This window comes from Drosophila mojavensis, unplaced genomic scaffold, assembly GCF_018153725.1.
Source record: "Drosophila mojavensis isolate 15081-1352.22 unplaced genomic scaffold, ASM1815372v1 contig_80, whole genome shotgun sequence".
In the NCBI taxonomy this organism is placed as follows: Eukaryota; Metazoa; Arthropoda; class Insecta; order Diptera; family Drosophilidae; genus Drosophila; species Drosophila mojavensis.
Genome location: NW_025318906.1, coordinates 2504534 through 2517968, shown reverse-complemented (window position 1 = coordinate 2517968; position 13435 = coordinate 2504534). Strand labels below are relative to the sequence as shown.

Below are 13435 nucleotides of genomic sequence, written 5' to 3'. Positions count from 1 at the left end.
TGCATACTAAACGCTGCATAAATCGAATTCGCATGCGACAAATAAAAATTGCCCAAAAATGCAAAAACAGCTTCATTTGCAAAACTGTTATATAGCTGTGGGTGCTGGCTGAGTGGGCGGATGGGTGTGAGTGGGTGGATAAATATCGTGTTGCGTCGTTGAGCAGCTTAGGCATAATAAACATACGCAAACGAAAACAAACAAACCGATTTACATATAAACAGTGCAAGAGAAAAAGAGAGCTGGAGAGAGAGAGAGAGAGAGAGAGAGAGAGGCACACACATGCATATATACAATTGCAAAACGTATGGCAAGGAAATGTTAAATGACAATAATAACAGCAACAGTAACAATAGCAACAACAGCAACAAGGATACAATAACCTTTCCATTCTCGCATATTCGCCTGATGCCGTTTTGCTGTGCAAATCCTCAAAATACACTACAAAACACATTACACACACACACACACACACACACACACATACACACACTCACTCGCTCACATTCATACATATTGTATTGAGCCATTCACAAATTCAAACAAAATTCAAATCTAACGCACGTTTCTATCCGAACTATCATGCACATGCTACCCACCTGAGCCACGCCAACGTCCGCCCCGCCTCACGCCCCTTATAATTCCTAGCTACCAATTTTGGGTTGGCTGCCTTTCAATTCGGGCAGAGGCAAAACGATTTAGCCAGCAGCTTAACAGCAACAGGGACAATCAAGCAGGACACAACAACAACAACAACAACAACAACAGCAGCAGCAGCAGCAGAAGCAAAGTTTTTGGCTCTAATCGCAACGTGCATTCAATGAGAATGCGAATGCGAATGCAAACTGATTCACAGAAATATATCGTATATAAATATAATATATAAAAATTAAATAGAAATCCGTTATGTGAAAAAAGTCTAATAAATGCTGCTGCGCCTGAGATGAAGAAAATTTTCAGATGTCAACAAATATTTTTTCAAATATTTAAAATATTGCAAAAAATTATTTCAAACAAAGCCAATATAACATGTATTACAAAAAAAATGTCCAAAAATATTAAAAACAAAATAAGAAATGTATACATTTTTTATTGAAATTTAAAGTATAAAACTTGCTGAGAAAATCTTTAAAATATTAAGAACCAAAAAGAAAATATTTTATATAATGAAAAAAATATTTTTTAAATGCTAAAAAAAAATGTTATGGCATATCTAACAAAGGAAATCATTTAAAATTTTTTTCTAAGCGTTAAAAAAGCTGTTTTCACTATATAAAATCATATATTAACTTTATTAACAACTTTAATTATATGTTTTAAAATTCCATATGAACGTAAAATGCTTTAAATATATTCATCTTAAGAAAATTTGTGTACAAAAATTATAAAATATTTACGAAATTTAATTTGGGCAAGTTTTGCTTGGAATAATCATTTAATTTATTTTTTATTTTATTTTTTTTTTTTTTGAAAATTACCTATTCTTATTTGAGGTACAAAACAATTAAAAGGCTTCAATTCTAACTTTTAATTTATTCAAAAAAATTGAATTTCATATTTTTTAAATATTGCTAGCTAGTAATTCATAAATTCAATTTTTCTCTGATTTTTTTTCCCCTATATATTTGCCACTTGATTTACCTCTAACACATTTCCTTCCTCTTATGGAAACTCCAACGGCAATTCAAGTCTTTTTTTCAACACATCGTAGACATTACACAGACTTATGGCAGACACTGTGTGTGTGTGTGGAGCATTGCAGCGCCTGTGGCAATTGAAAACTTACATGCGGCACAGCGCGGCCATAAATTGGACGTAATGCCAAAAACAACCTGTTGAGCTCACACACAGCAGAGAGCTCAGAGCTCAGAGCTCAATGCAGAGCAAGGCAAAAAAAAAAAACAACAAAAAACAAAAAGAGCAACGCGATAACGTTGCGTATACGCCGCGAGTGCCGGCAGCAACAGCCAAGGAATCAACTCAAATACGCCTACACAAATGCTGCCAGGGCTAGTGTTGTTGTTACTGATGTTGTTGTTGTTGTTGTTGTTGTAGCTGTTATCCTGCATTGGCCACAGCTACAGCCACATGGCCCAAATAGCTCCACAAGTGTGTGTTGACGCAACAGACCAAACGAGCGCACTAAACGAGTGAGTGTGTGTGTGTGAGTGTGGATTTGTGAGTGTGTGTGTGTGGGGTGTCTGTGTGTGAGTCCCTTCGTGCTCTCTGCAACCACAGCGAAAGCAAAACGAATGTTTGTTTGCACACACAATAGAGAGAGAGAGAGAGAGAGACAGCGAGAGTGAGTGAAGTGAGAGGGCGACCGATAGAGAGAGAGAGGGAGAGAGAGGGGTAGAGGCACTACGAATGCCAGATGGAAGGTAAAATAAACGTTATGAATGCTTCATATGCTTAATCCAGGGGATTTGGATGCATATGCGATGAGTGTGTGCTGCATGTGAGTATATGTATGTGTGTGTGTGTGTGTGTGTGAAATTTGAATGGGCGCCAACGAACAGACGTATGTTTGTATTGGTATGCAAAAGGATTTTAGATTCGGCAAGCGACAATCTATCTGACAAATACAACAGCTACCAAGTAGCAACTGTAGCTGCAACTGTATAAATATGTATGTGTATGAGTATGTATATGTGTGTGTGCTGTGTATGTGACAGAGATACACGCTTTGTCCATGGCTAAACTAGTATTGATGAACTAAACAAGATTACCGCAGCAGGGCCACTCGCAGAGATGCGACAACAAGCAAGCGGATGTAGATAGAGAGAGAGAGAGAGAGAGAGAGAGAGAGAGAGAGAGAGAGAGAGAGACATGTAGACATGTAGACATATATAGATATATTTATATAATGCATATCTACAATGTCTGCTTATAGTCTGGTTAAAGTTGCACAAATCCTTAAAGCTGCCATGCAACATGGGGCACACACACTCACATATAATCACCAGTTTGTGAGGCTGGCATTTTTATAATGATGCGGTTTGCCTCTATTATTGAACGCTCCACAGAGGCAGCCGTTGCCGTTGCCGTTGCCGTTGCCGTTGCCGTTGCTATTCATACACTGCCCCGGATTAAGGGTATTTGTGCATTGGTACAGAAATAGCAAAGCGATCGACCCCAGACCACCCGATTTCTTCTAGTTGGGATTTAGTTTCGCTTTTGGATTTATGCGTGATTTATGCAACAAATGCGACTAACCAAATTCGATTGCAATTAGAGCCCTTAATCAGTTTTGTGGCCGCTTCTAAAATATTTAAGCGATTGGCGTGAAATTTCAATAATAGCGTGAAATTCACTAAATTTAATCAATATGCAATTTGGCATATGCTAAGTTATTCATGGCGGGATTTTTGCCTAAATATCATATTCGAAATTTGTTAACAGGTTTTAAAGTTCGCTTGGCCAATAGCTAAACTGTTTGCCAAAATATTTAAGCAAATTTATGTAAATAAGATTTTAGGGTCTTAAAAAAGAAAAGTTGAGCTATGTGATAATTTGGCTATCATTATTATCTATCTTATTAGCGGATTTCGATATTGCGTCTATCTCCTCTCTCACTCTCTCTCTCTCTTTCTTATTAACTAAAGCTTATTATTATCAATTTGTATCTGTCTATAATTACTTTTCTTCTTATATCTGTCTATCCCTATCTTTGGTCCTCCTTGTCTATATCTCTTAAATTGTTTCTCTCTTTCACTCTTAATTTGTTCCTGTCTCTATTTATCTTACTCCTTATATTCTCTCTCTGTCTCTCTTTTTCTATTTCTCGCTCTCTCTATTCCTCTCTCATTCTTTATATCTTTACAACTCTCACTTTCGTTTTTCCCCATATCTTTCTGTCTCAATTTCCCATCATCTGTTAATATCTATCAATTGTTTTCTCTCTCTTGTTTCCTCCTTCCTCTCAATCTCTATATCCGCCTATTTCTTCCTTTCTTTCCTCATAAATTATTTCTCTTTCATTCCCTTCTTCTTCATGTAGTTTAGTTTCTTAATCTTAGTTTATCTAGTTCTTAACATCGTTTCCCTATTTCTATTATCTATTTAATTTTCCCCATCTATTTCTCTTCTCTTTTTAAGCTATTTCCTGTATATATCTTTCCCTTTCTCTCCGTCTTAACATATCATATACAGTTTAATAAATAAATGCCATAGTTACTCACGATTCACTTTGCTAACATCGAAATCTCGTCGAGCTTCCAGTGCGGGGTGGCTGAGCAGCTTCTCGGCCTGCTGCTGTGCCTGCACGCCCACAGCCATGCCCAGCGCAGCGGGCGGTAAGCAGGAGATGCTGCCGCGCTCCTCTCGCTCGCGTTCGCGTTCTCTTTCGCTCTTGGGTGTCGCCGCTAAGGAGGCATTTTGACTAGAGCCCGCAGAAGAGGACAACGCATTGCCGCAGCCGGATTCGGCGTTGAGCAGCGATTGTTGTTGCTGCTGCTGTTGCTGCTGCTGCTGCTGGTGTTGATGCTGATGGGGCAGCAAACCCAAGGCCGGCGGACTGCCCTCTGTGGAACGTCGGCCGGCGGCATTTGTCGTCTCTGCTGCAGCCTGTTGCTGCTGCTGTTGTTGTTGTTGCTGTTGTTGTTGCTGCTGTTGTTGCTGCTGCTGCTGTTGCTGCTGCTGCTGCTGTTGATGGTGCTGATGCTGCATCTGCAGCTGTGTCAACTTCTCCTGCACGCCCTGCAGCGAGCTGCGTCTGTGCTGCAGCTGGCCCAGCGCAACGCCAACGCCGGAGTCCTCGGGGAGGGCGCTGTGGGTCGGCGACAGTGAGTGCTCCTTCTTGACGGCCATGTCCATGAGGCTAGCCGCAGCCGATGGTGATTTGACATTGGCAGCGGCCACAACCGCCGCCGCATTGGCCGCCCGGGTCAAAGCCAAAGCCTGGCTCTGTGCATGAAAGAGACGAGAGAGAGAGAGAGAGAGAGAGAGAGGGAGAGGGAAATGAGTCTTGATTCTGTTTATTTGTTTAGCTAAGTGTCGAGACGTTTACAATGCACGAATTTCACTTTGTGCGCAAAAATAAACAACCCAAATACTCTTCTTCTTCTTTTTTTTCATTGATTTTCGATTCGATTTTATTTTATTTTATTGTGTACATTGATTAAGTTCACAATGGGCCGCAGCTCTCATCGAAGCTGGCAGCTCGAGCGGCGTCTCATTGCCTGACAGGCGTTGATTTCTATTGATTTGCAGCTCGTTTGTTTGCTTTCTATAATTTGGCCAGGTAATTTGGCGAATCACGAAATTGTCTTTAATGACGCGAGGCTTAAAAAAAAAATAAATAAAATAAAATATATATGTATACACATATATAGCGCATATAGCCAAGACAGTTGTGGCGCTCAACGGAGCGTAACTAAATTAATGTTTCTTCTGGCCAAACGCGTTCGCTCTCTTCGGCCATTAGACTTGGCCTTTATTTTACTGCTTCTTCTTCTTCTTTTTTTAGCTCGACCAGTCGAGGCTTTTCAATATGAAACTATTAATAAATAAGAGTGGCATTTGGCAAGTGGAAATCGAGATTTGAGACTGAGACAACCTCAATTATAGCTTAGCTACCGTTTACCGTTTTGCTCTGATCTTCTTCTGGCACGCAAGGAATTCCTTCACACAAACTGCGAATGTTTTTTTTTCTGGTTTCTGTTCTCTGGTTTCTGTTTTCTTTGCCTTTACAAATTATGGATCACTGATCGCTGTTGCGCTGATCGTGCGGATAAACTTAAATCGAGCCGATGCCGTGCCCTAAACCAGAACCTCTTTTTGGAGCTGCTGCAGCTCCTGCGTTTCGCTTGCCTCTGGCTAGTTTGTCAAATGCCAGACGAAACACAGCAAAGCAAAAAATAAAAATAAATCTTTGCCAAAAAATGTGTGGCAATTGTTGAGGCAAGAGTGATAGACTGCGAGATATCCTAAGATATCTAGATATCTTAATAAAAGTAGCAAATAGAATCGAAAAATTATAAGAACTTCAATTATTTATATTTAAAAACTCATTATATAAAATATAGAAAATTAAATAACAAATAATCAATTTTCATAAACTAATTTAAAAAAAAATTGTTAAAATATTATTTTTTTAAATATTTTAAATAATGATATACACAAATAACCTCTTTAAAAATATTTTTTTTAAATAAAAAGATAAATATAATCCCATTTATTAGTAGTAATGGTAAAATAATATGAAACTAGTTTTTGGATAATTAAAAAAAAAAAATTAATTCGGATAGTTTAAAAATGGAATTTATTTTCAGTTTTGTTGCTTCATTTTATTTGTATATGTACATATAACGATACTAAATGATAATATGATATATGATAGTGATAATAATGATAGTAAATTTAAATCGAGTTGTTATTAATATAGATGTAGATATTGAATTTTCAAAAAGTTTTGTATATTAAAATAAATATCTTATTGAAATATATTAAAAACTCTGCAACAATCAGTCCTCGTTGCTCCGCCACAGAGTCTCTAAGCCAGCAGCCTAACTGCATTATTTTAATGATATTTTTCATAAACTTGTGCAGGGTATAGAGACGCTATGGAATTTAATAAGAGGCAGCTACTACGCAGCCGCAACGTCATCAACTGAAACAGCGACGATCGACGGCGTCTGCTTTCTACAGTAGCCGCATCGAGTTAGCGATCAGCGACAGCAGCCATCGATCTTGTGTTATAATCATCGTCAGAGGAGAGCCAGCCAGTCAGTCAGCCAGCCAGCCAGGCAGCCAGGCAGCCAGAAGCCAATGCAAAATTCATTTACGCTTTAATCAATTTCATTCAGAGCAGAGATTGAAGACTGAAGACTCGAGACGCGAGACTGGGGAGACTGGGGAGACTGTAGCATGGAGAGCTTCTGCAATTTTTAGCCTTAGGCAACCGCCGACAATTTTGCTGGCTTTACATTGATCTTTGGTGCATGGAGTGCATATTACGACTTTGCGACTGAGACTGAGACTGCGACTGCGACTGCGACTGCGACTGCGTACGCTGCCACGCCCCATTGTTGGCTTCTGTTGGCCACATGTCAAAAAATTGACGAAAATTCGATCAAAATTTTAATTGATCGCCCTGCAGTGATGCGGTCTCCACCTAAAATTGATCTCGCTCTGCGTAATTTTTGGGTACAAGACGAAAGGCTGACTCTCCGTGTTGTGATTATGTTAATAGAGGTAGAGGTAGGTAGAGGCAGCGGTGCACCCCTCTCTCGCTCTCTCACTCGCTCACTCGCTCTGTTGGCGCTCAGGCACAGCCGGAAACTGTTTTGCCAGCGGCTAACAGGCAATGTAAGAGATCTATATATATATAGTATATATACATATATATATATTGGAGGAATGCCTGAGCCTCTGTTCAGCTGATCCATATAATATGCTAATCTTTGAGTTAGTCTACTATCAGTCTGCTCCAGATCTGCCGAGTTTCTTCCTCCTCGTCGTCTTCTTCTTCTTCTTTTAATATTAACCTGTCAAAGGCCATAATTGACAACGTTTAACTTTGTCTTTTGTGCGAAAGAATCAAGAAAATTTACATTTTTATGGTTCAATAAAATAAATCAAGCAGCAGCGTCCGAGGCAAGCCAACCGAACCGAAGGGCAATGGGTAGGCAACCTTATACAGTGGCTGCTGGAAAGTAATTGCAGCACATAATAATCTCGCATTTAATAATCCTCATTAAAGCGCAAAATCACAACGCATCGCCGCTGCACACGGCCAGAGCAATCTGAGCTGGTAGTGGAGGAAATATCACCACCTCGCCAAGACCTGAACCTGACCAAAAATTAGTAGGGGACTTGCAATACTTTTTTTTTTTTTTTGCCTCTGCCTCTTTTTGGGCTAAAATTCCAAAGGAAGAAAAAACAAGGGCGGCCAAGGTGGGTCGGGGTGCGAGGCGGCGGGCAGCGGCAGTCAGTAGGACTCTCGCATCAATCGTTGGATATGATGAGCTGACGTTCGGGTTGACGTTTGCTTGTCGTCAATACGTCGCCCTAATAACACGTCGCAACAGGTAGTCCCCAGCCATCAAAACGACGGACGGACAAACTGTATCTGATTGCGACACAAACACAGACAAAGACACACACACACACACTTACACTCAGAGACGTCGCACATTTTGGGCGCTACGGAATTTGAGCAATTGCATGAAAAATATGAAATTAGTTGGGCAACGTCGCATCGTCAAACTGCAAAGCTGAAAACTGAAATTTTAGTCTTTCAAGCTGAAGTGTTCTTGTTCTTCTCCTGCTTCTTCTTCTTCATCAGCAGCAACGTCTTCTTGACTTTTGTTTCTTCATGCTGCTGGACTTTTAATGTGTTTTAATCATCTGAAGCAGCAGCAGCAGTAACAGCAGTAGCTGCTTTTCCCTACTGCGTCCCGCTAAATTGTTTTTTATTATCGTTGGCGATTTTCATCTCCCTCTCTGATCCTTTGTGCACATCGTGGCACATTCCATTGGGCTATAAATCGTTCGACTCTGGCACCATGGCGCTGGCCAGCTCACCAGCACCAGCTTGTCCTTGTCCTTGGCAATATCATTTGATTTACCAGCCATAGGCATTAATTGTTTTTGTGTCATTTAATCAGTTTTCAAGCGACTGCTGCGTGATGCGAATTCCAAATTACAAATTGCGAATCAGCACACCGATCGGACACGGGCAACTTGTCCGAAGTTCGAGGAGTTTTTCGGGCAGATTAGCTCCAGAGAGACTTTTTGCCAAGCAGACTAGCCATAAATTATTATGAACCTTATGTTGATCGCATGATCTTATCATTTGAATTTGGAATTCCATGGGGATTTTATGATCTGATACTTTACCTATATATTTATGTGTTACATATCAGGATCGATTAAGGTCGATCTCATTGATTTCATCAGCTGATCTACCATTTCTTTTCATTCTCATCAAGTGATCTTTTAATTCATTTTGGATTATGATCATGACAGATCTTTGATGACCAAGTGAGAAAGAATGATCTCTGCTAATCAACTTCCCAGTGATCTTATACGATCTCATAATAATCTATCTTTTCACTTCAACAGTTATCATAACCGATCTAAGCATGTTGAAAATATAAGCTGATCTAGTTGTTAATGATCGTTTAAGCAGTACAACGTGTGATCGAGCCGCTTCTGCAAACAGCTAACAAAGCTAATGCGTGGTGATCTAGGCTAACAGATAATAGAATAAATGGAATGTGCAGATTAACTGATCTAGTTGTTGGCGATCGTGTAATCGTCTCATCGAATGATCGCGTGTTCCTCTCACCATGGGATAGATATTCTTTCAATCAATTATCATCATAACAAACTGCGAGCATTCACATGCTCAAGGCTACAGAGTTAACCCCAGCTAAGCAGCGAGTGGCTGATCTGTATCTGATCGTGTGGGTTCCTCAATTAGTTGTCATAGCTAACATGAATTCTAATTGCACAGTTGTCACTGTCACTTAACGTGTTGCTGTCGTGTTGTCTGTCAGTTGGAGTAGGCGTTGATCGGCAATCGTGGATCGTCGAATGTTCGAACGACGCGTCGATCGTCGAGCAGCCAACGATCATTGAATCTTGTGATCTTAATCGCTGTCGCGTACAAGTTTGCAGTGGAGCCCCAGCTACCAGTTCCATTGACATTCCAGCTTGTCTGAGATTATGTCTGCTTTAGACTCGTCTGGCTCTGGTTTACTTTTATACATATACATTTTCTTATTTAGCCTTTTTTGCTGGTTTCTTTTTGTATATTTTTTGTTGTTGTGGCCAATGGGCCGGCACGATCTTCGCAATACCAATACCATTGGCTGGCTGGTTTTGGCCTTTTGCGGCTGTAGCATGCGCTTTTTGTGATTGGGTGTTGGCCCGTTTTTATGCTATCAACTGTTGTTGCGCTCCACTGTCTGTTATTAATTATCAACGTTGCCAAACGACGCGCCACCGATGATCGTCTCTTTGTCATCAACATCATCATGATCATGCTTTGAGCCAGCCAGCTAGCCAGCCAGCCAGCCAGCAAACAAAAATTCCCAAGCGGTCAACCCAGACCTTCGCATCGCAATCGCATCGATGGCAGCTTTTTGGGGCATGAGTATGCGGCATTTGGCTTTTGGGGCGCAAAATATCATTTCAGTGGCGAGCTCAGTTTCTGTTTTGCTGTCAGCTTTGCCTTTTGGTAATTTGTATGAGATATTTGGAATTTCTTAACATTTGCCATTTATGTGCATATGCCAGCCAGCCCAAGTCCCAGCTCCTTGGCATGCCCTTAACGAAATTGTGATTAAGTGTTTCAATATTGAAGTGACGAAAGGCCCAGCTTGCTGATTGCTAAGGCAACTGCGTTTTGGGACGAGATGGCGAACATCGTGCAAAGATAATTAAAAATCAGCGTGCGTTTTCTTTCGATCAGGCTTCAATGTACGACCGCCCGCACCTCTCTCTCTCACTCACTCACTCATTCGCTGGCCTCTGGTGAGTGCGAAAAAACGCCATTTAAAGATGCCACAAAGCCGCAGATAAGCAAAAGAGCCAAAGAGACACATCGAGTAAGAGAGAGAGAGAGCGAGAGAGCGGGAGAGTGAGTGAGTGAGAGATAGATGTAAACCGGTTGACAAAATGCTCGAGCACAGCTTTTGGTATGCGATCTGCTGCCCGATAGCCAGCCAAAAGAATGTTTACCAAATTACGCAGCAGCAGGAGTAGCAGCAGGAGTAGCAGGAGCTGCCGCTACTGCAGCGACATTTAATTATATTTCATTCGATTTTATTTTAGTGCCGGGGTTTTTGGTAATGCTGCTTGGCTGCATTAATGATGTCTTGCCCTGAATTGCCGGCCAATACACTCAATAATAACAATAATCATAAAGGCTGCTGCCAGCGACGAGTTGGCCCAATCGACAAGCCGGCTGGCCTGGCCTGGCCTGGCCTGGCCTGGCATGCCCTTGTCCATCTTCATGTTCATGTTCATGTCCATGTCCATGTCCATGTCCAAGTCTTGATTATGCTACCCAATTGCAGAGTGAGCCCCGTTCCCTCCCCAGCCGCCCAGCTCCATCTGTAGGCATCTGCTGGCTCATTATTTCTACTCGCTGGGCATTAATTTGAGATCATTGCTACTGGTTCTACGGCAGCTACTGCAACAGCAGCAGCAGCCGTGGCATCGACAGCTACTGCAACTGCAGCAACAGCAGCAACAGCAACTGAAGGTGTCGAGTGCTTGAAATGTTTTAAATACAAAAATTAATAAAGCTCTCTCGTGCCATAGCGCAATGTCTGCTGGCATTTTTCAATTATAAGCAGACGCACAGTCTGGCAAATTATTAACTTAACACTTTGTCACAACACGTCCCAGTCAAACAGCGAATTGCAGGGTATATATAAGCATTAACAACACGAAGGAGTGCTAGGCTAATTATTTGTCAATTATATTGAAATGCCATTATTAAATTAGTAAAAGTAAATAGGAAATTTGTATTATGATGACATTATGATATGATAGAAAGACTATGAAGTATTTATTTTAGACTAATTTTTCAATTTTTTTTCCATTTATTAATAAATTTAAGATAAATTAACAAAATAATATAAATAGAATATTTAATTAAAATTTCTAATTTTTTAAAGTTGAAGTTAAAATAAAAAGAAAAATTAAGTTCATTTGCAAGCATATTTTGTATATATCAGAAATTGCATATTAGAGCTAAAGAAAAATCGTAAAAAATATTAAAACGTTTTTCATCTATCTATATATTTATCTATCTATTAATAGCCAGCAAAAAATTAAACAGAAAGAACATTGTCGAGGAGTGAACTCATAAAATACTTTTCAAATGCAAAAGTTTGGATTAAGCCTTAAAAAAAGCTTGCATGTGCTTTAAAGCTTCTTGAATAAGGAGTCATTGATTCAAAAGAAACTTGAGCTGCCCGTGTTGGATTTATTAGGAGACAGAATAGCTAGAGAGACAGGCAGACAGATAGATAGACATGTAGAGGTCGGATAGGACATTCTAGAATGAAATTGAAGCTTTCCTCGTACACCTCTCATATTAAACAAAAACTAACCAGTTATTAACTCATCTCGCAGTGGCTAATTACTGCCTTAAGTCATTCGCCAGGGATCAATTATTCGCAACTCTTGAGCCGTAAAAGAAAGTCAATTTTCACAGAGCCAGCTCAATATGCGACACTTGGTCTCAATACGTTTTTATACCGTTTAAACAGAGCCAAGCAGCTAACAACAGCTGACAATGGGCACAGCTCAAAGGCGAACAGTGGAACAGGAAGAGGGCAAGTACACACACACACATACAGAGACGCACAGTTAGGTGGTTGCAATACCTGTGCCAACGTTGTCAACTGCATGGCATATGTAGGTGCCCTTGCCAATGCCAATTACAATTTCAAGTTCAACATGGCGGGCGGCATAAATTGCACCCTAGTCGGACAATATAATATATATACACATACATACATATATAGCAGTACTCTCTCTATATATGCTAGGCCCTATTTCCATTTCCCCTTTAGTTGCATTTGCGTTTGCTGCGGGCGAAAGCGAAAACAGAGAACAGAGCACAGAGCACAGAAAACTGAAAACTCGTTCAACTGTAACATTTTCTGGTCGCTAACTTTTCACATGTGATTGTGATCCTGGCAGAGGCAGCTCTCGTATGAGGGTACACCAGAGCCACCGGAGTCGCCCTCTCACAAATTTGAGTCTGTTGCGCTTGAGGAATTCCTCGCAACCAAAATTATTAGTTACACACATGCTGCTCAGCTCAGCCTCTCTCTGTCTCTCCCCTTCGCTCTCTCGCTTACTCCACTCTATCTGTTTGGGCTTCTCCAATTATAAGTCAATTAAATAGGTTAGCATTTATACAAGTTAGAAATAAAAACAGGCAGAGGGACACATTTTGTCAGGGCCGAATGAGCAGCCGCTAAATTTATTATGTTGACTTGACTTCTCAGGATCAAAAGGATCAAACGAAAATAGCTCTGCCAACCCCTAAAAATAACACACAGTTGACAGGACACTTTCTTTGCGAGTCATTTCGAAATGATCTGGGAATGTTGTTGTGACAAATTCAAGAGAGTGCCACAACACACACAGCGGGCATGCTCAACTAGCAAATACCCTAAATATTGATACGGATATATTTATGAATATAGTGATTAGATATAATTCTATTTCTATACCAAAAACTTTATCTTCCAGATTTAAAATAAATTACTCTACTAATAATATAATAATAAAATATTTTTAGTTGTTAGTTAATATATTATAAATATATTTGTTTAGTCAATTCTCTTCTTCTTAGCTGATCTAAATAAGGAAACGTTGTCACCTGCCTTGGAGCAAAGTTCTGCTTGAGCTAGCGAATGCGTTATATAAGCGCCTGACATATATCTATAACTGTATCTATATA

At 40.2% G+C, this 13435-nt stretch overlaps 1 protein-coding gene across 1 annotated transcript in view; it reads right to left on the bottom strand.

Annotated features, from left to right (window-relative positions):
- The window catches only part of LOC6578525, a 65627-nt gene that overhangs the window by 30970 nt on the left and 21222 nt on the right, over positions 1 to 13435 (bottom strand). Inside the window, exon 2 of the mRNA XM_002004399.4 lies at positions 4182 to 4905. Coding sequence (XP_002004435.1) covers positions 4182 to 4905 — 724 coding nt within the window. The remainder of the gene's footprint in view (positions 1 to 4181; positions 4906 to 13435) is intronic.